The 23,509-nt window shown below is 39.3% G+C and overlaps 1 protein-coding gene across 2 annotated transcripts in view; it reads left to right on the top strand.

Annotated features, from left to right (window-relative positions):
* The first annotated feature begins 10,983 nt into the window (after window positions 1-10,983).
* The window catches only part of Papolg (poly(A) polymerase gamma), a 36,552-nt gene continuing 24,026 nt past the window's right edge, over window positions 10,984-23,509 (top strand). For both annotated transcript variants that reach the window (XM_090336870.1, XM_090336869.1), the window contains exons 1-5: window positions 10,984-11,222; window positions 15,958-16,119; window positions 19,151-19,217; window positions 22,052-22,133; window positions 22,344-22,453. In XM_090336870.1, coding sequence (XP_090192996.1) covers window positions 11,206-11,222; window positions 15,958-16,119; window positions 19,151-19,217; window positions 22,052-22,133; window positions 22,344-22,453 — 438 coding nt within the window. In that variant the 5' untranslated portion in view covers window positions 10,984-11,205. The remainder of the gene's footprint in view (window positions 11,223-15,957; window positions 16,120-19,150; window positions 19,218-22,051; window positions 22,134-22,343; window positions 22,454-23,509) is intronic.

Below are 23,509 nucleotides of genomic sequence, written 5' to 3'. Positions count from 1 at the left end.
ATTTAAACATTAAATGCTCCATTGCAAAATAAAAAAAAGTATTAGGGAAAAACATAAAAAGTCTTGGGGAAAATATTTCCAGTTATGTATGTATGATATATCAGGCATGAAACAAGGAACACCACTGCGTATTCTACAACAACTAAAATTATAATATTGGAGTACTATCCATTGACGTTGACATTCATAAATTTGACATCTCAGAAGGGATAAATTCCATGAAAATTATTACCAAAACTCAGCCAAGAAGAAATACAACTGTAGTAGTTTCATAATTTTTTTTGTGGGTCTTGAAATCAGATCCTCCATGCTGTCCCTGAGCTCTTTAGTTCAAGGTTAGCACTCTACCATTCCAGAGCACAGCTCCACTTCCAATTTTCTGGTGGTTGATTGGAGGTCAGTCTCATAGACTTTCTTGATTTGTGATCCTCAGATCTCAGCCTCCTAAGTAAACAGGATTACAGGTGTAAACCACCAGCTACAGGTAGAGCATTCAGACAGGGACTCTCTGAGCCCTCTACCTTCCTGACCCTCTGTTGGAGCAAGCTTTAGCTCATCAAATCTTAACAGTTCTTTAATAGCTTGATCTTCAGTCCAGCCCCTTCCAGGAAGTTATTGGGTGGGGATGAAATTTCAAACCTTTCATTTTCTAATCATTTGGGTTTTTTTTTTCCAGTTACTATCTAGGGGCTCAACTTCTAGTCATAGAACGTAAGTTCCTAGCCAGGCGTAGTGGCTCATGCCTGTAATCCTAGCTACTCAGGAGGCTGAGATCTGAGGATCAAGGCTTAAAGCCAGCTGGGACACAAAAGGACTTGAGACTTATCTCCAATTAACCTCTATAAAATTGGGAGTGGGGCTTGGCTTAAGGTTAGGGCAGCAGCCTTGAGTTGTAGAGCTCAGGGACAACACTCAGGTCCAGGGATAACTCGATAGCCTAGAGCTGAAGAGTTCAAGCCCCAAGACCCACAAAAAAAAAAGAACATAAGTTCCTATGGGATCTAAAAGACGTCATTGTTAATAACAAAAGAACTGAAGAAAAGCACAGAAAAAAAATTCAGGAGCTCTATGGGTAAAAAAAAAAAAAAATAAAAACAACAACAATAAAAAATAGTTTCCATGTTTTACCATATCATGTCTTTTTAGTATTCTTTATTAAAGAATTTATTAACATTGATTTTTACATCATATTTCAAATGACATGTTTAACAAACAAGCATTCAAGAAGGGAATCTCTATATACTATCACTGGCACTTAGATTTTAGAACATAATCAAAATTAGGCTGAGGGTTTGTAAGTCATAGATACATATTAATCTATGTAATAAAACATTATGTCTATAGAGTCATAAGTTTTTATGTCTATGTAGTTATGTTTATATTTCCAATACCATGTCTATAGCATTGGGTATACAAATATTGAGTCCTCGCTCTTGTACTGTTTGGATCTAATAGCCACATATTAAGGATACCATGCGCCTTTTGTTCCTTCGGTCCTGAATTGTCTCACGCAACATGATTCACTCTAGATTTATCCACTTCCCTGCAAATGCCATTATTTTATCTTGTCTGTTGGCTATGTAGAATTCCATTGTGTGTGTGTGTGTGTGTGTGTGCGTATGTGTGTATATATATATATATATTACATTTTATGTATCCATTCATCTGCAGTAGGGCGTCTGGATTGTTTCCATTGCCTGGCTATTGTGAATAGTGCAGAGATAAACAGGTATCCTTATCATATCTTGGGTTATAGTGTTCAGGATAGATGCCCAGGAGTGGTATGGGATTGTAGGGAAGGCCAAAGGTTCATATGGATCAAGAAAAGACCTAGAATAGCCAAAACAATTTTAGGCAAAAAGAGCAATGCAGGTGGTATTACAATACCAGACTTCAAACTCTACTATAGAGCCATAATAACAAAAAGAGCATGCTATTGGCACAAAAATAGACCATAAGATCAATGGAACAGAATAGAAGATCCAGAAACAGAACCACATACCTATAGTCAACTTGTATTTGACAAAGGAGCCAAAGATATATAGTGGAACAAACACAGTCTATTCAATTATTGGTGCTGATAAAACTGGACAGCCACATGCAGAAAACTAAAAATTGACTCTAGCCTTTCACCATGCACAAGCATTAACTCAAAATAGATCAAAGACCTCAATGTCAAACCAGAAACCTTGAAACTGCTACATGATAGAGTAGGAAAGACACTGGAACTCAAAGGCACAGGCAAAAGATTCCTGAACAGAATCCCAGGGTCACAATAGATTGGAGAGAGACTCGATAAATGGGATTACCTAAAAATAAAAAGTTTCTGCACAGATAAAAGCATAGCCACAAAAGTAGAGAGACAGCCAACAGACTGGGAAAAGATATTTACCAATAATACATCAGACAAATGCTTAATACCCAGTATCTACAGGGAACACAAGAAACTAATCCCCCCCAAACCCAACAAACCATTCACTAAATGGGCAATGGAACTAAAGAGAGACTTACCAAAAGAAGAGATTAAAATGGCAAAAAACATATAAGAAAATGTTCACCATCCATGGTCATAAAGGAAATGCAAATGAAAAACAACCCGAAGATACCACCTTACCCCAACAAGAATGGCCAACTTTTTGAACTCAGACAATGACAGATGCTGGTGGAATTGTGGAGGAAAAGGAACCCTACTGCACTGCTGGTGGGATTGTAAACTAGTTCAGCCACTCCGGAAAGCAGTGTGGAGGTTTCTTAAAGAACTGAAAAATTTTAGTATTTTTTAGCGTAGTTCCTCAGTCTTTCTTTGTCTTAGCACTTTAAAAAAAATACAAGCAAGTTATTTATATCCTTGATTTGGTTTTATCTGATATTTGCTCATGAGTAAATCTATGGTTATATGTCACAGAAGTGACATTGGGTCTTTCTTGGTACAAAATATGAGGAGATAGATAATGTCAATTGTCTCTATATTAGCAATGTTAACCTCTTTAAAAACTTTTAAGTGGGGTCTTCTTATGTAGTCTAGGTTGGCCTGGAACTTGAAATCCTCCTGGTTCAGCCTCCTGAGTGCTGAGATCAAAGATATGCACCAATCTAAATAACTTGGTTAAAGTCCAGGCTCTCAGATATTCTAAACCTATTTACCTGATTTGTGTTCTGGAGTGGGGATGATGTTATGTTTAATAATATTCTTTTTGCCAGTCCTGGGGCTTGAACTCAGGGCCTGGGCATTGCCCTTGGACACTTTTTTGCTCAAGAATAATGCTCTGCCACTTGAGCCACAGCCCCACTTCCACCTTTTTCTGTGTATGTGCTACCAAGGAATCAAACCCAGGGCACTCTCCCACTAGGGTATGCGCCTAGCCTGTTTAATAATATTTTTATTTTTATTTTTAATTTTAATTATCTTTAAATAGTTGTACAAAGAGGTCTCAATTCAACATAGTATATTTTAAATCTTGTCTGATTATTGATGGTACATTCAAACTTAATATAGTATCCTAAAACTTTAGCAGATCCCAATTACTCTATAAAATTCTGGTGCTTCAAGTTTTTACTTCATTTTTAAAATTTGTTTTTTATTTTTGTGTGTGCCAGCTCAGGAACTTAAATTCATAGGACTTGAGTGTTATCTCTGAGCTTCTTTACTCAAAGCTAGTGCTCTACTCTTTGAACCACAGCTCCACTTTCAAGTTTTTGGTGGCTAATTGGAGATAAGACACTCATGGATTTTTCTGCCTGGACTGACTTCAAAGAAAAATCCTCAGGCCTCAACTTCCTGAGTATGTAGATTTACAGGCATGAGCAACCAGCACTCAGCTCAATTATTTTAAAATTCTTTTCATTCAAATGCTCTACCTTTAGGTTATTTTAAACATTTAAATATATATGTAGATAATTCCATGTAATAATAGTTTTTACCTTCTTTTTCAAACCTTATACATTTTACTTTGATTTATTTTCATTAATACTCACTAGTATATTCAATTAATATGATAGTGGACGTCCTTGTCTTATTTCAAACTTTAAGGGAAAAGAAGGTTTTTATATTTTATTATTTAAGATATTCGCTATAGCTGTTTTATAGAACCATTTATCAAAGTAGAATTTTTTTTGGGGGGGGGCCAGTCATGGGGCTTGAACTCAGGGCCTGAGCCCTGTCCTTGGACATTTCTTAATGCTAGAACTCTACCACCTGAGCCACAGCACCACTTCCAGCTTTTTTTTCTATGTATGTGGTACCAAGGAATTGAACCCAGGTCTTCATGCATGCTAGCAAGCACTCTACCACTAGGCCAAACTCCCGGCCCAAGAAAGAAATATTTTTAAACCCTTGATACCTGTCCTTTTGCTTTTAATCATGGACATGATTTTACTAAATGCCACTTCCTTCTCTACTAAATTGCTCTGGTTATTTTTTACTGTTTTCCTCAAAGGAACCTGGATTAAACCCTCTTAATTACCTACTGTAGCTGGGATGACAGGTACGAGTCATCACACCCAGCATTTTCAGTTGAGATGGGAATCTCTTGAACATTGTTTTCCAGGACTAGCCTGGAATTCCAATCCTCCCAAGTAGTTAGGATTATAGGAACAAGCCACTGGAGCCCAGAAAAATTCATGCTTTTAAAGAATTTACTTCACACTCTTAATTAAATGCCACCATTCCACCAGGTATGCTATTTTGATTCCCTGGCTATGAAAATGGACATAAGCATACAGCTTTTGCAAATGTTTCAGAAATGCCAGAGAGGCACACATTCAGAAACAAAATGTCTCATGAAAAGTGCTACAAAGGTGCTAATATATTTAGACTATCTTCAGGCACTGTGATCTCTACACTGTACAAAGAAACTGTGTATCTGATAGATTGAGGAAATCAAAGGAATAAAACTGCCATTGACAAGGCCACCAAGTGATCATAAGAGGACTGGTTGAAAATTTAAATACCCTTTTTAGTCATTAATCTCCAGCTGCCAAAGAGAAACAAAAAGCAAAATTAACATGATTGTAAACTAAGCACTTGTATCCAGTGGCTACGGCTTTGCCCACTGAGAGAGAAATGGTTTGATCAAAGCAAGTGAGTCTGTTAAGAACTGTGGGGCCAGGGCTGCTTCTGGGAGCACACAGCTAGGATCCATTACCCAGCCAGTTCCAGAACAGGTGAGTCCTGTAATTACTCTTGGTCTCAATTTGGAGGAAAGCAAGAAACCTATCTCCCTGTGTACTGACTGCATTAATATGTGAACCCCCTGAGTTCTGAGGGAAAGTTTTTAAATTGGCATAAGGACTTTATCTGCCCTTTCAAATGTGTGGAGAACAAGCAGTTGGAAGGAATTCTGAGTCCTCTCACTTCAGGCAGTTAAGGTGCCTCACAGGAAAGCTGTTGATTGCTACAGTGCTTGATTTAAAGGCTCTTTCCAAGAAGCTAGAGGATTTTGTAATTCAAGAAAATACTCTGGGGACCCCGGGAGCTTTAATCCACACGCATAAACCATGAAGACAGACACTTATAGATGGAAACTTCTTTAAGAAAACAAATCTTTCAAAACAATGGATTCAGAGCCTTTCACATTAGTCAACATATAGGAAAATGAATAGGCACCTGGCTTGTCCCTCCTTTGCACTAAATACATTTAAAAAAATCATACAGATAAAGTAACTCAAGCTCCCCATTTTTGAGAAATTAGCACCAGGAACACCTCTCCACAGCTGACAAAATTATGGAGAGGACAGATGTTCCAGTCTTTTTTATAAAATAGCTTAGAATTCTCCTATAAGCTATGTATACCCTCCTATATAATTAAAAAATGTGCAGATTATTTATAAAGCCCAATACAATGCCAATGCTATGTAAAAAATAAGGAATAGCAACAAAGGAAAGAGTCCATACATGTTCAGTAGAAACTGAATATTTTCAATCTCAGGTTGGTTGAATCCACAGACGGAAAATCTATGGATATGAAGGATTAAGTATAACCACATCAGCAACAAAAATTTCACATTAGAAATACTGAGGAATTTATATTAAAATTCAGTGTTGAAGGAGCTGGGTAGCAAAATAAAACCCAAACCATGGAAGGTAAACTTCTGAGAGAAAAGTTAAGGGCACAAACTAGAAGGTGGCTAAGATCCATATAGCAAAGTGTGTTAAAAGTCAGTGGGCTCCTCAGCCTAATTTTTATTAAGTTCTAAAAACTAAGTGCCAGCGATTGTATATAGAGATTCCCTTCTTGAACACTTGTTTGTTAAACTTGTCATTTGAAATGTGATGTAAAAAACAATGTTAATAAATTCTTTAATAAAAAAAAGATGGGTGGAGGTCCAGGAGTTTGGCCTAGTGGTAGAGCGCTTGCCAAGCATGCACAAAGACCCAGGTTCGATTCCTTGGTACCACATGTATAGAAAGCCAGAAGTGGTGCTGAGGCTCAAGTGGTAGAGCTCAAGCCTTGAGAAAGCCCAAGGACAGCGCTCAAGTCCTGAGTTCAAGGCCCAGGACTGGCAAAAAAAAAAAAAAAAGATGGGTGGAGAGAGGAAATATGACTAAACACAGTCATAATATCAATGTATATATGTGAAAATAGAACCAAGGAAATGACTGGAGCTGGGAGAGATGGGAGAGGTGATGAGATAAGTGACATCATCAAGATGTGTCATACTTACAAACTGGCATGGTGAACTGAAACCTCTTTTTACAATCACTTAAAGATAATAAAGATAAACAAATCTAAAAAAAAAAGTCAGTGGGCTGAGCTAGGTGCTGGTGCCCTATGCCTTATAACACTAGCTAATACATACCTCATAATACAGGCTGAAATCTGGAGGACTGTGGACTGAAGCTAGCCTGGGCTGAAAAGTCTGTGAGACTCTACCTCTCTTCACCCCAGTTCCCCAGAAAAAAAACCAAACATCAAAACCAACACAGTGGGTGGGTGGCTCGAACAAGCCAAGTGAGTAGGAGGCCTAAATTCAAACCCCAGTATTACCAAAAGGAAAAGATAGATGCTGGGAGGCTTTTAAGGAAATTGGGTTTCCCTTCTCCTTCTGACACACATACTGAATATTGAGTTGAAGTTTCAATAAAGCATAAATTAACCATCCAAGAATAAAACCTGAAAGAGTAGGGTCCTTTTCCCCAAAATCTATTCATATTAGAGCTTCAGCTATGACTCCAATGTCTTCATTACATTCTCATCCTCCTCCATATGTCATAACTGTCGGCTTTTTTTTCCTTTCTTATATCTGGATCTGATGTCCTACTATCAAAATCACGGTTGGGGGAGGCATGACTCAATGGTAAAGAACCCACCTAGCATGTACAAGGTCCTGAGTTCAAGCTCCAATGCCACAAAACAAACAAAAGAAAAAATCAATATGGTCGCATTTTTTTTGGGGGGGGGGTTCAAATCCATTGCTGTCACCAAGCTTCTGTTTGCTCAAAATCAATTGAGTGAAATGAGCTATAAGTCCATTGTGATTAAATTCAATCGTATATCTTTCTTATTTGTTATTCAAAGTGAGGAGGTAGTCCTTCATGGCTGTTCCAGTGAAAGGACATGCCTCCACTCCCCACATGATAAATTCTTAAAGTAAAATTTTGGGGAAGTCTTATCAGTGTGTGGACAGAGGCTATGTAGAGTCAAGGTGATTGAGCTTAGATTTCAGCTTTCATAGTTGTCTAGAAAAGCTAGTTTCCTAGAACCTGATGGTATCTAGGCTAGGGACAAAAAGCCATCTTGCAGGAAGCTAAGTTTGAGTAGTATTCCTCCTGCTGATAGAAGGAAAAACCTTAGTACTGGCAAGCACAATCTGCAGGCAACCCCAGTATTAGCTTTCCACGTTTTGGATTTCAGTTTAGTTTCAGTTTTTGGATGATCCTACATTTTCCCACTCATTCTTTAATATTCTTTTTATTTTCTTGTTGTAATTTTGCAGCACTCGGGATAGAAGTCAGAGCCTCACGTCCATTAGGCACTGAGCTACATCCCTATGCATTCTTTAAAAGGTGTTAGCCAGGTGCTAGTGGCTCATACCTATGATCCTAACTACTCAGGAAACTGAGATCTGAGGACCTCAATTCAAAGACAGACACCAAAGAGCCAGAAGTGAAGTTGTGGCTCAAGTGGTAAAAAGCCAATTTTGAGTAAAAAAGCTCAGAGATAGAGCTCAGGCCCTGAGTTCAAGCCCTAGTAACAATAACAACAACAACATACACACATAGAGAGAAGTTTTAGTCATAACTACCTTAATGATCTTCTAACAACTATGTGAACAATACCATGCTTCAATAATCTTCACAAAACTTGAGTTTTCCAGCTAATGCAATGCTGTCTAGAAATGAAAAAGCTTTAATGAAATAACTGTGTAACATTCAGATATATCAAATATTAAGTTAATAAGGAGAAGGCATGTGGAAATAGCTGGCAAATTAGGACAAAAAGTAGATGAAGAGATGAAGAAAACTACTTAGAAAAGACATAAGTTAAAATAAATCCATTCAACAAATACTTATTGAGTACTTATGCCAAGTTCTGAGAATAAACTAGAACACAAAACTGATACAGCAACTGAACAGCCTAATAGGCCTTAACATGTTCAAACAATAATTTGTGAAGAGGTTTTTCCTCAGTCATTTGCACTAATGTTTTGAGATATAGTCTATAAAGCCCAGACTGGCCCCAGCACTGCAAAATACTAAAACAAAACAAAATTATAGTTCTGTGGTTCTCTGAGCTGATCACCTGCCCTTTGCCTAAGTTCCAGGCCGACTCAAATGCAGCTGAGACCTCTAGACTTAGATGCAAAGAAGATTAGAAGATGACCACAAATCAGAAATGTATAATCTGTCCTATCTCTGAAAGGCACCATCCCAAGAATAAGGGAAGTGTGGACAGAAAATTAAGGTTATTTGTCTTCTATCTCAGAAGAATGTGGAGATTAGAAAAACCATTCAAGTTTTGAAAATAAAGCACTAATTCTGACATGTCTGAATTTTTGAACTCAGTTGCATATGGGCTATCCATATCTTTACTTCTCATAATTCTCTTTGTTTCACAGATGAGTATTTTCTTTTGCTATTGCAAGATTGTTTAATATTCAGCAGGCATTTCTTAACAGTATGAGCACATGCTGAAACGGTAACATTTATGGCAATAAATCAATTAAGATGATAAACATAGGGTGGTGTGCGGTTGCAGATAACAATGGCATTTAACTAAGGAGAAAGTAGACCAAGGCTGGTATGCAGTGACTCTGTGATGTCCTCAAGGACCCCAGCTTCATCTGGATCCCCTGGGTTCACCACTGGCTTTGTTTGCATGATTATAAGTTGGCTGCTGTACTCCCAAGTATCAAGACCATCTCAGGCAAGGATAAGATGCTAAATGGATAAAAGGCAAAAAAAAATCTGTGTCTTTCCATTTTAGCAAGGAAACAACCTCCAAGGAAAAAGTTTTCTTAAGGTTAATATAAAAACAATTTCTTTAGGTTCTGAGTCTGAAGGTATAGCATAAATGCTAGACTATTTATCTAGCAAAGGTGAAGCCTTGAGAGAAAAACCCTAGTTTGCTAAATAATAATAGTAATAATAACAATAAAAAGATTATTTTTAGATTCCTCAGATCACACTAGTAAACAGCAAAACCAGATCTCAAATTTAAGTATTTTTGTACTGAAGCCCATGTTATGCCTCCTGGAATAGGTTTTGCCTTCTCATCTGATCTCTATTTCCAAATCTTTTTTTTTATGTTTACATCATATTTTAAATGACAAGTTTAACAAACAATTGTTCAAGGAGGGTATTTCCAAATCTTTTAATTTCAGCAGCACACTCTATTCTAGAAAGCCACCACTGCCCACCCCAGCCACAGATTAGGTGGCCTTCTATACATCTCCCTTGTCATACTGATCTCATCTATATCACCTATCATACTGTATTTTAATGATTTGTACATAACTTCTCTTTTACCAGATAGTGATGCTTCCGGGCAGGAATTAAGTTTCTCCAGTGCCCAACACAAAGATCTACAACAGGAGAATATCACTTATAGGTGGTTGCTTGCTCCACTAAGCTTTGAATTCGATAAGGTCAAAAAGTGCATCTGTTTTTACAAACCAGTAAATCCCTGAAGCCTAAAGCAGTCCCTGGCACCGACTAGGTTTCCGATACATACTTGTAAATGAATAAATGAATAATTCAGCAGGCAATCTGCATGTACTGTGCCTCTGACTCACATTCCAAGAATAAGTAACTTCGGGCATCCTTTTCACGGGAAAGATTTAGTCTTTGACAGTACTTCCAACCTCGAACATTTTTCAGTCGGACGTCTTCCCTCGTTTTCTTCCTCGCACAGAAGATGATTTCCACTCTTTGAAAGCGTGAGATTCTGATTCCGTCTTCGATGTCTCTTATTGTAAACTGGCAGCGATTACTTACTTTCAATCCCCCTTCAGCTGAAGGCCAGAATGGTGTGAATAGGGGAGGGAAGTGGCGCTTCCCTTTCACGGTGAAAGTTGAGTCCTTAGAATAACTTGTGCCCCCAAGTCTCACCTTCCCGGAGTTTAGTTACAAAAAAAATCTCCTCAAAATAAGCGGACTGATTACTTCTGACTGTGAGAAAGTGGGGAGAGTCGAAAATCAGTGTTAAAATCGGGTAAGCCTGTGGTCTTTAAACATGCCTATGTATGTAGAAGTTATCTAGAGGGCGATGCTTTCGGTGGAAAATAGATGTTTGCAAACTACCTTCCAAGCGTTTTACCTTGACTGACAGGCGATCCGTCAAAGGAGCGCCCTCCGCGCGGTTCCGGAGGAGCGGCGAGTGCTAGGCGCGCGCGGGCGGCGTGAGGGGGGCGAGCGCACCGCCGCGGTGGGCGGGGCCACCACCTGACCCCGCCCTCCTAGGCTCGTCACTGACCGTGGCTGAAGAGGCGCGGCCGAGGGCGGGCTCAGGCTGACGGAGGCGGGGCCTCAGGAGGCGAGGGGCAGGCTGGGAGGCGGCCGCCATATTGGCGTCGACCGCGCTGTATTGTCATAAATAGAGCCGGTTTTGTGGTGTTTTCACTGCTCGGTTGGGTACCTCAGCAGCAGTGAGCGCGGAAGTGAGAGAGCGGAGCGAGCTCGGAGAGACCGGAGGGAAGCGAACAGAGGGAGGAAGGAAGTACAAGGACTCGGACTCCACAGCGAAAGACAGCGAGACGCAGGAAGCGATGAAAGAAATGTCTGCGTAAGTGGCTGGGGGTGCGGCGGTTGGCGGGGAGGCGGGGAGAGGGGGGCTGAGGGGGGCGGCCGGCCGGCTGGCAGGCCGGCTGGCGGGCCGGGGGCTGCGGGGCGCGTGCCCGTCCCCTGCCCCGCGCGCCCCGCCGCCGTCCCAGCTCCGGACCGCTCCGCCGGGGCTCCTCCCCTGCAGCTGGCGCCTCACCTGGCCGCCCCAGTCCGGACCCGGGAGGATTCGGGAGTCCCGGGCGGCCTCCGACCAGGACGGGGAGGGAGCGGGGCGCCGGTGTCTCGGGGGTCGAGGGAGTGTCGATCACGACGCCGGTCAGCTCCCGTCCGAGCTGCCCGCATTGGCGCAGACACCACCCCCACCCCCACCCCGCCGGCCTCCCCTCCTCCACGCCTGGCCGACCCCGCGGTGGCGGTGGCCGGGTCTTCCGGGAGGGAACGACCCTGTCCAGCTCAGGGCTTGTGGGCTCCTCGGTGATAAAAAGCCCAAGGTCTTCTCTTGCATCTCAGCCCCCTCAGGACCGCCTGCCCCCAATATCCACCGTTCTCTCTCCCTCCTGCTCACTCTCCGATGAGTCGGAAACAGTTTCGCCGCTCGCTGAAAATTTGTTACAGCTTCTTAACGTTCCGGTTTATTAAGAAATCACTTAACCCTACAGGGAAAAAAAAATGCCGAGAATGACAGATATTGCCGTCTGTGTAGCCAACACCCATTTCTGCCCCAAAATAACATGGTGTGTGTCTGTCTCTGTATTCCTTTCTTGAAAAGAAATCAAACATTCCAAACCCATCTGTTCTCCTCTGTGGTCTCGTTCATGACCCAGTTCAGAGGTCACCACAACCCTGGGTTTAATATGTATTGTTGATATGCTGTGGGTTCTTTTAGGCTATTATAATACATGCCTGTGTCTATGATAACTGCCATCTGTGTGCTTGTTTTTTAAACTTTATGTAAGTAGTAATCACGTATCATTCCGCAATGTGTGTGTATATGCGCGCGCGTGTGTGTGTTCGCGCACGGGCGCGCATGCCCTTGCACCCCAGTATTGGGCTTGAACTCAGGGCTTGGGCACTGTCCCTAAGCTTTTTCACTCAAGCCTGGCTCTATACCACTTGAGCCACAGTACCACTTCCAGATTTTTGGTGTTAAATTGGATATGAGTCAATGCACTTTCCTGACGCAGGGATGGGACTCCGACCATGATCATCAGATCTCACCTCTTGCTAGGATTACAGGCAAGCCAGCCAAGACCTGCAACCTACATCTTACCTGCAACATTAGCATCTCTGAGCTATGTCCATGGAAATGTTTTCAAGTCTAATTAATTCATACTACTATGTTATATTCTATTGTAGGTAGATGCTCTAATTTAGTAGTGTAACTATTAGTGACTATATTAAGTTATTTCAAAATGTTTAATTTTAGGACTTTGACAGTTCTCCTCAATAGAATTTTTATATTAGTGAAATTGATGGGTTGAAGTGACAGGAGGTTATATCATTTACGTGTCCTCCACCCCATGTTGATGAGGATGTTAGGAACCCTAGATTTAGGACTTGAGGATCAATAGGTCAACTTTTTGAGCACAGGGAGAAAAAAATTGAGACAAGGTGTGTCTGAGTTGAAATAATTGAGAGAGGGAAGAACAGAATAGTGGGAAGAGGTTTTGGAATTCTAAATTTTTCTCTTTCTTTGATCCACTGATTCTTACCTGTAGTATAGGTAGCATAGCTAGCATTTGAGAATTTACCTCTCAAAGGTCTTTTTTTTGAGATTTTATGTAATCAATTGAGTGATTTTATATAATCCATCTGACTCATTTATATATCACATATGAATGAACAAACATGATACCAAAACACTTCATAGCTCTCACTCTTCGGAGTATAAAACCAAATTTTTAAGAAGATGTGCAATTCAAAATGACTAAAGTTTTGTTTGTTCCCCAGCAAAATAAATATTGAAAAGAAAATACTCTTGATATTCTTATTGTTTCTTTGAATCATTTTATCTTTTCTTTGAGTCTTTGTCCTTACCTAATGATTAACTAGATAGCATGTCTTAGTTTGTGAACTTAGTAATGACAAGAAGCTAGTGTGAGATTAGGGTTTTTTTGGTACTAAGATTCAAACATGCTAGGCAAACTCTTTGAACTATACTATGCCCTCAGCTCTAAGCCAATGCTTTTGACACATTAAAACCCCCATCATCTTAGACATTTGTTGGGAACACTCAGCATCTTCCCTGTCTTGAAATACTCAATTTTTGACAATTACTATTACTCTCCTATATAGAATGTTAGAAGTTAGTCCTCCAACCTCACCCCTTTGCCATTAACTTCTTCATTTTCAAATGAGATAGTAACTCACTATATAAACAGGGCTGCTCTTGGCCCTCTGAATCCCTTTCATCAAGTCTTCTGAGTTAGGCTGGGATTATGAGCATGATCACCATGCTGGGCCAGTTAACTTTCCTGTCTCCAATCTTCTGTGCATTTTTTTATTAAAAGATTTTATTAACACTGATTTTTTATATCATAAATTTTAGAACATAATTAAAACCTGAGGGTTTGTATGTCATACACATCTATATAATATATATTATGTCTATAGAATATATATCCCATCATATATTTTTATGTCTATGTAGTTACATTTATATCTCCAAGACTGTGTCAATAATCTTGGATACCTGAATACTGAGTCAAGGATACCTTGTGCCTTTTGTTCCTTTGGTGTTGGCTTATCTCATTTAACATGATTTGCTCTAGTTTCATCTACTTCCCAGCGAATGCCATTATTTTATCTTGTCTGTTGGCTATGTAGAATTTCATTGTATATACCACATTTTTTTTGTTGTTTACCAGTCCTAGGCTTGAGCTCAGAGCCTGAGTGCTCTCCTTGGGCTTTCTCGAAGCTAGAGCTCTGACACTTGAGCCACAGTACCACTTCCAGCTTTTTCTATAAATATGTGGTACCGAGGAATTGAACCCGGGTCTTTGTGCATGCTAAGCAAATCCTATGCATTTTTTTAATCAAGGCTAATTTATTCAGGTTAAATGACTACATTTTAATACCTTAATACTATTAGTACTACTTGTGTAATGGTTTTCATGCATTACTAGTATGTGTAATAGGGTTAGTAGGTTAGTGTGTATGCTTGTTTTAACTTCACTCGCATAGCAAAATAAAATCTTACCAGATCTTGTTCCTAAAATTTACTTTGAAATGATTTTCTATATAAATCCAAATCTCAAATTCTGTTGCATATTATTCAAGCCTCTGCTGGCAGGAGCCTATTGCAGATGACTTGTATTCTGTAAAAGGTTGCCATTTAGAGGAAAAAATTTTGTTAATTATTCAGTTTGGAAATGGTATGAGTATAGGTCTAAAATGAAAAGAACGATTAACTAGAACTACAAAATATTAGGACTAAGCCAGGCACAGTGACTCATACCTGTAATCCTAGCTACTCAGGAGGCTGAGATCAGAGGATCACTGTTCAAAGCGAGTCGGGGCACTAAAAACCATGAGACTTCTATCTCCAGTTAACCATTAAAAAATGGGAAATGGCACTGTAGCTCAAGGGGTAGGGCAGTAACCTTGAGCTGAACAGCTCAGGGAAAGTGGCCAGGCCCAGAGTTCAAGCCCCATGACCCACCAAAAATAAAAGAAAAAAAGACTAACCAGGGGTGCCAGTAGCTCACAACCGTAAACCTAATTACTCAGGAGTCTGAGTTCTGAGGGTCATGGTTTGAAGCCAGCCTGGGCAGAAGGGTCCATGCAACTCATACCTCCCATTAAACACACACACACACACACACACACACACACCCTAGAAGAGAAGCTATGGATTAAATGGTAGAGTATTAGCCTTGAGCACAAAGAAACCTCAGGGACAGAGCCCAAACAGGACCAGTCCCCACTCCCCCAGATTAGGAATAGACACTACTCAAGCAAAAGATGTTAATGTGGTTTTCCTGAAGACATACCTAGTTTGTATTTACTTTTTGAAAGCCTGCTTATATAACAAGGACTTTTTGATAGATGTTGTTTTTTCCTCCCAAAAAAAGAAAAAAACATTGTTTTTACACAAGCGTTGTTCAAGTTTTTAACTGCCTTCCAAATATTTTAAAATCTAAATGGTAATTAAGTCTTCAGGTTATAGTGAGGTAACCCCTATCATAAATCCCATTCAGGCTCTGTGCATTTGAACTGAGTAGTGTTGGTGCTTTTGACCAAGTAATGTTGGTACAGTTATCCTGTTGCCAACATATGCTGTTTTTGTCTTGAAAAGACAACCTAAACATGAACACTAGAGGCAAGATGCATAGCCCTTCATAAGCTTACAAAGTACTCAGTTTTCTGAGTGGGGCTTGAACTCTGGGCCTGCCTGCTGTCTCTTCAGCTCAAGGTTAGCATTCTACAACTTTGAGCCACAGTACCACTTCCAGTTTTCTGGTGGTTAATTGGAGATAAAGAGTTTCATGGACTTTCATGCCAGGCTGGCTTTGAACTGCGATCCCCAGATCTCAGCCTCCTGAGTAGCAAGGATTATAGGGGTGAGCCACCAGCGCCCAGCTTCAGTTTTCTTTTTTGAAGAAAGTACCTGCCTTGACTGTTAGTATGCAATGAAGGTAGTTGAGTTTACATGAGTAGATTGAGAAATCTACATCTGTATGATATGATTATTATTATCATTATTATTATTTTGCTGTTCTCTTTTTCTTAAACAGAAACACCATGCTGGACAGCCAGCGTCAACAAAAGCATTATGGAATAACTTCTCCAATTAGTTTGGCATGTCCTAAAGAAATTGACCATATTTACACACAGAAATTAATTGATGCCATGAAACCATTCGGAGTATTTGAAGATGAGGAAGAATTGAACCACAGGTATTTCACTGAAAATTGTAAATTATTGAGCATTAATTCAGCACATATATGTAGCATGCCCAGTGTGTCCCTGCCTAGGAATGCAGAATGAAGAAAAAGAGGTCTTCGAAGGGCTTATGATGAAAATAACATTTAGTTGGGTACCAGTGGCTTACACCTATAATCCTAACTACTCAGAAGGTGGAGATCACAGATAGCAACTAGAAGCCAATCGGGGCCAGAAAAGTCTGTGAGATTCTTGCCTCCAGTTAACCAGCAAAAAGCTGGTTCAGGTGATAGAGTGCTAGCCTTGAGCATAAAAGCTCAGGAATAGCACCCAGGCCCTAAGGCAAAAAGGAAAAAGAAAAGAAAATAACATTTTTCTGGGCCCCAGTGGCTCATACTAGTTAGTTAGGATTATAATCCCTGGATTTGGGAGACTGAGAATGAGTGAATCACAGTTTGAAAGTGGCCTGAGACAGGAGTTTGACTTAGTGGTAGGATGCTTGCCTAGCATGCACCAAGACCCAGGTTCGATTCCTCGGTACCACATATATAGAAAAAAGCTAGAAATGGTGCTGTGGCTCACATGGTAGAGGTCTAGCCTTGAGAAGGCCCAAGGACAGTGCTCAGGCTCCAAGTTCAAAGCCCAGGACTTGAGAAAAAAAAAGAAAGAAAGAAAGAAAGAAAGTGGCCTAGACAGAAAAACTAACAAGCTTCAACCTATAGTTGGACAATGATGGTATATGTCTGTCATCCTAAGCTAGGGGGAGGCAGAGGTTCCAGGCCAGCCCAGACCTCTCAGTGGAAGGCATGATGTTATATGTCTGTCATCCTGGTGACAATGGAATTCTAAAATAAAAATATGTCAGTTCAGATGGTTACCTATATAAAAATGACTGGAGGCATGGCTTTGTAGTAGAGGACCTGCCTGGCAAATATGAGGCTCTGAATTCAAACTCTTTACTGAACCATACACACACACGCACACACGGGCGTGTGTGTGATTTAAGGGAAATGTTGAAGGTGGATGGAATAACTTTCTTCAGTAAGCCCAAGGAGAATGTAATTGGTATGCTTGAATATATGGGAAGGTGTCTTGGGTGGCAACTGAGGGAAATTTGGGCTTTCTTAGTGAGGAGTTCAAAGGACAAGAACATTAGGGGTCTTTTGTTTGTTTGCCAGTCATGAAGTTTGAACTTAGAACCTGGGCAATGTCCCTGAGCCTCTCTGTGCTCAAGGCTATTGCTCTGCCGCTTGAGCCACCACATCATTTCTTGCTTTTTCTGTTTATGTGATGCTGAGGAATTGATCCTAGGGCTTCATGCGTGCTAGGCAAGCATTTTGCCACTAAACCACATTCCCAGTCCCAAGCACTAAGTACTTTATAAGATATCATAGACGTTTTAGAAATAAATAGTTATTAGGGGTTTGAGTAGAAGATTAACAAAATGTGACTCATATTTTAACATAGTAACTAGCTGCTATATTGGGAATAGTCTGTAAAAATGGCCATTATAATAACTCAAGGAAAAAATGATAGGTCTCGAATCTGGAGAGAGGCAGTAAAAGTGAAGAGTAGTAGTAAATTCCAGATATGTTTTAAAGGTAGGGTTGTTGCTAGGCACCCAGTGGCTCACCTGTAATCCTAGCTACCCCAGAGGCTGAGATCTGAGGATCATAGTTCAAAGCCAGCCCTGGCACTAAAGTCTGTGAGACTTATCTCCAATTAACCACCAGAAAACCAGAAGTGGTACTGTGGCTCAAGTAGTTGAGCATTAGACTTGAGCTGAAGAGCTCAGGGACAGTACCCAGACCCAGAGTTCAGAGTTCAAGCCACACGACCCACAAAAAAAAAAGGTGGGGTTGTTTAGAAGGTATGATGATATGATCTAAGTATATTTTAGATGTAAGGTGGTTTCTCACTAGAAATGTGAGAAAGAAAAAAAAAGTGAAGAGGGTGATATTAAGCATTTAATCTCATCTCTTTTGAAAGATGGAATTCCATTTTCTGGAAAAGATAGAACTAAGTTTTACATGCCATTTTTGAGCTACCTAAACCCTATTTTTTTTTTTCTTTTCTGTGTGGATACTGGGCTTGAACTCAGGACCTGGGCACAGTACCTGAGATTTTTTTTGTTCAAGGCTGGCATGGTACCATTTTTAGCCTTAAACTCTACTTTGGGCTTTTTAATGGTTGAGTGGAGATAGATGTCTCAGTGTACTTTCCTGCCGTAGTTGATTTTGTGTTGTGATCCTCAAATCTCAGGCTTCTGAGTAGTTATGATTACAGGCTTGAGCCACCAGCAACCCAGCTGGGTTTTGTTGTTGTTTGTTTTTAATGTGGTAATTTCTACAACAATTTGCAGTTTGTTGTAATAATATAAAATTCCAGACTAGATAGGTAACATTTAACAAAAATTAACCAATAATTTACCCATTTTAATTATCCATAGACCCATGATTACTGATAAGAAAATGCTAGCCTCTGACACCACAATGAATTAATAAAATTGTGTAGTAAGCCAGAGAAAGTTGACTGTTCACTTGGCATGTATAGTCCCATTGAAAGTAACTTTATTATATTAAATTTCTAAAATTATGAAAATAGATTTAAGGTCATAGTACTTACTATCATCTTGTTTGCCATCCTCTAGCCCTCTTTTTTTTTTTTTTTTTTTGCCAGTCCTGGGCTTGAGCTTAGGGCCTGAGCACTGTCCTTGGACTTTCTCAAGGCTAGAGCTCTACCACCTGAGCCTCAGCACCACTTCCAGCTTTTTTCTATGTATGTGGTACCGAGGAATTGAACCCGGGTCTTCATGCATGCTAGGCAAGCACTTTAACCACTAGGCCAAACTCCTGGCCCCCCTCTAGCCCTCTTAAGGTACCAGAGGATGCCAAAGATGTGTTGTGTATCAACAGATATGATATCATTAATGCATATATAATATGCTTTTATCCTAGCATCAACACAAAGGAACTGTCTATGTGTGTGTTGTTTGATTTCTTTTTAAAATTTAAATCTGAAGTTTTAATGTTTTTTTAATTACAGGCTTGTTGTTCTTGGTAAATTGAATAACTTAGTAAAAGAATGGATTTCTGATGTCAGTGAGAGTAAGGTAAGAATGAACTACATGAAATTCTTTGTTTCCTTATATTCATCTTAACAATAAGTTACAAGAATGGATGATTATCTGAAGTACCTTAAAACTCTACTCTGGATTTGTGTTGATTAGTAACACTGTGCATATATATGTGTTCATATTTACTTCATTGGTGGGATGCTTTTATACATCTTTGCAAGAGTGTTTTTCATTTTCTGGATCACTTATCTTTTTTGCAGAATAATAGGGTACACAAGTTGGTTACCAGATGAAAAATATAGGTTTAATCCTGTGTGTGTATGTATGTGTGTGTTCATGTGCATGTGTGTGCATGCTTATAAGCTTGGTCCTTGGGCTTCAACCTAGGTCCTGAGCTCTAGCCCTGAACTTCTTTTGCTTAATGTTAGCGCTTTACCACTTGAGCAACAGTACCGCTTTGGCTTTTTCTGAGTAGGTTATTGGAGATAAGGAGATAAAGAATGTCAAGGGCTGCACTGATGGCTCATGCCTGGAATCCTAGCTACTCAGGAGGCTGAGATCTCAGGATCAATCTCAAGCTAGCCAACCCGGCACAAAAGTCTGTAAGACTCTTATCTCCAGTAAACCACCAGAAAACTGGAAGTGGCACTGTATCTCAAAGTGGTAGAGCACCATCCCTGAGCTGCCAGAATCAGCCGCATGACCCCATGACTGACCGAAAAAAGAGTTGGTTTTGTACAGTAATCTTCAGATCTCAGCCTTCTGAGTAGCTAGCATTACAAGTGTGAGCCACTAGCATCCAGCTTGATTTTGATTTTGATACCTAATGTTAGGATCTGTATTGCATGTAAGTTACTTCTTTGGAGCTATAATTTCATAGCTGTCTGTTGGTTTTATAATAAGTAAAGGACTAGATTTCACATTGAACTAATACAGACAACTCCTCAGTTCTCTGATCCATTTGGGAATAATTTCGGAATAAAGATTTATCTCAGGCATAGCCAATTATAGCCGCAAATCCATATAAATGTCTGCTTTGTTCCATATGTAATAGGCTAAAATGTTAAGTAGTAGGATATTTTACTTGAAAAGCCAGATTTCACACTTCCTATGAAGTATCAGATGTGGCAGCACTGGGTCTGCTTTTGTGTAGAGTAGAAAGAAACTTGAATGTTCTCCAATGTCTCATAGTCCCCACTACTCTCAATTCTCTCTGACATGGTAAGAAAATCATTTTTGTTAACTACTATGTCAAACCAAAAATATTATACCCTGTGATTCAGCATATTACTTTAAAATAAATCATGCAAAGATTATGTCTTTCAAAATAGAAGGAAAGTGAAGAGATCATTTTTAAGGCCATATAGCTTCTTCATTCTTTTTGTTTATGTTAATCATCAGTAAAATTTTCTGACTTCTTTCTGCCTGTAAAATTTGATGCTCCTGAAACATTACTATTCATTAGGCAGAAGTAACATGGTGTCTTACTATACAAATAGTTTATTCACATTAATCATCAGATATTTTGCAGAATTTTTTTGTTGGGTATTATAGGGAAATAGTAATAGGTGATACACTTCTTACCTTTAAGGAATGTAAGTATGGTTGAAGTGCTGCAACATAGTTTACAGTGTAGGTAAATGTATCCTAAAAGAATTTAAAGATAATAATGGTAGAGGATGACAGAATAAAAATAGTCAGAGGTTGTTTGATGGAAGAGCCAGAACTTAAAGTGGATTTTGGAAAATGAATACTACTATGGCAAGAATGAATAAATGTTTGAAGCAGACATACAGAAAATGCAATGGAAAAGAAATTGGATTATGAAATAAATTGGTGGTTTGAGCTTCAGAAAGATGTTTCAGTAGTAAGGCCCAAAATTCTTACCTACATAGTATAAGAAATATGTTTTTTGTTGTTTTGTTTTGTTTTTTTGCCAGTCCTGGACTTGAGCTCAGGGCCTGAGCACTGTCCTTGGACTTTCCCCGCTGTCCTTGGACTTTCTCAAGGCTAGAGCTCTACCTCTTGAGCCTCAGCACCATTTCCGGCTTTTTTTCCCATTTTTTTCTATGTATGTGGTATTAAGGAATTGGGCCCAGGTCTTCGTGCATGCTGGACAAGCACTCTACCACTCCCGGCCCTATTTTTTTGTTTTGAGTTTTAGTGAACCTTGGTAAGTGTAATCCTTACTTTTATGGGTTTGATTTAATATTAAAAAGTATACTCTTGTCACATGGGGTTGAGGATGTACTGGCGAGTTTTGAAGAGAGTAACTGTATAATAGAGTAAAATAAAATGTTAGAAACTAAAGTGAAAGTTCACTGGTTTAGTAGTTAAAGTTCCTCAGCTCACTTCAGAGTAATAAAACAAAAGATAAGTCTAAAACAAAGTTGGAGGGCTGGGAGTTTGGCCTAGTGGTAGTGTGCTTGCCTAGCATGCATGAAGACCCTGGTTCAATTCCTCAGTACCACATATATAGAAAAAGCCAGAAGTGGTGCTGTGTCTCAAGTGGTAGAGCTCTAGCCTTGAGAAAGTTCAGAGACAGTGCTCAGACCCTGAGCTCAAGCCCAGGACTGGCAAAAAAAAATAAAATAAATAAAAAATACAAAGTTTGGACCAAGTGATTTTAAGAAATGTTTTCTTAGGATAAAATGTGGACATGTGTAGTAGACATGAATTTGTTTTGTCTTCTTTCTAGAAACAGCCTCTATTTCAAGTTGCCTATAAAATATCCTTAAAGTACTTTTATAAGTCTCATCAACATTGACAGGTGTGTTATAAATTGTTTGTGTAACAAAATGCAGTAAGCATTAGGTGCTTTTAATGCAAAGCAACTTGAATAAGTAACTTTTGCTTAACTTTATTTTTAGAATCTTCCACCTTCTGTTGTAGCCACTGTGGGTGGCAAAATTTTCACATTTGGATCCTATAGACTGGGAGTACACACCAAAGGTAATTGCTTTTCTATTGTTTTAGTAATTAGAACTTTGAATAAATTCATACATTGTTCACAGTTTAGAAAATAGAGGAGGAGAAAACCATTATTTTTCTGTTAAGAGCTAATCATTGGTAACATTTTCATATTCTATAAGTGTTTAAAGTGAACTTATGTGAAAATTTAGTACATAATACTCTTTTAATGAGAGATACTTTGAATTGTAGGAGCTGACATTGATGCACTTTGTGTAGCTCCAAGACATGTGGAAAGATCTGATTTTTTTCAGTCTTTTTTTGAAAAACTGAAACATCAAGATGGTATTAGGAACCTACGAGTAAGTATCCTCCAGAATTTAATATTTTGAACTTGGTAAAAGCTAGAGCTTGAGATTATTGAACTATATCTTAAGAAGTTATATCATCCAGGTACATCAGCTCTAGCATGCCTACCATCCTAGCTACTAGGGAAGTAGAGATAAAACATCAAGTTTCAGCCAACCTAGGTATAAAAATTCTTAAGACTTCATTGCAATCAGTGACTGAGTATAGGTAGTATGTATGTACCTGTCGTTCCAAGCCACTGGGAAGCACAATGGCAGGTCATAATAGCACTCGTCTGTGATCCTAGCAACAAAGAGAAGCACATACAAGAAGCTCACCATCTAGCATGAGCACAAAACAGATGAGCATAAAACAAGATTCTGTCACAAACAGCAACTAGTAGATTGGCTCAAGTGGTAGAGCACCAGCCTTGAGGTTAAAAGCTAAGAGAGGGGCCAGGAGTTTAGCCTAGTGATAGAGTGCTTGCCTAGCATTCACAAAGACCCGGGTTCCATTCCTCAGTACCACATATATAGAAAAAGCAGGAAGTGGTGCTGTGGCTCAATTGGTAGAGCTCTAACACAGGACTGTGCTCAAGGTCCTGAATTCAAGCTCCAGGGCTGGCAAAAATAAATAAAGCTAAGGGACAGTGCCCAGGCAGTGAGTCAAGCCCATAGTAGTTACATATACCTGAGTTTTTACCTAAAATCTATACTGTTAGTCTTAGTACTTATTACATATCTCCTTGAGACTCAGTTTCCTTATCTATAAATTGAAGTATGGTGGTAATTTCCTTAAGATTTCTTTTTTTGTGTGTGAGGATGAGGTAATATGCTATTCTATAATCTAAATGATTGATACATATCAACTTATGAGTACTATATATATAATTTAGTTACTACCTATATGTATATATATGTGCATTACATGCATATACATACATTCAGCAAATGAAATTTTTTTAATTTTATTTTTGGGGTGATGTATAGAGGGGTTATAGTTACATTCTTCAGGTAGTGAGTACATTACTTCTTGAACATGATTACCCCTTCACATGTTTTTATCCCACT

This window comes from Megascapheus bottae, chromosome 7, assembly GCF_031878675.1.
Source record: "Megascapheus bottae isolate mThoBot1 chromosome 7, mThoBot2.hap1, whole genome shotgun sequence".
In the NCBI taxonomy this organism is placed as follows: domain Eukaryota; kingdom Metazoa; phylum Chordata; class Mammalia; order Rodentia; family Geomyidae; genus Megascapheus; species Megascapheus bottae.
Note: the sequence above shows the minus strand (reverse complement) of the source record. Positions and strands in the feature narration are given on the sequence as shown.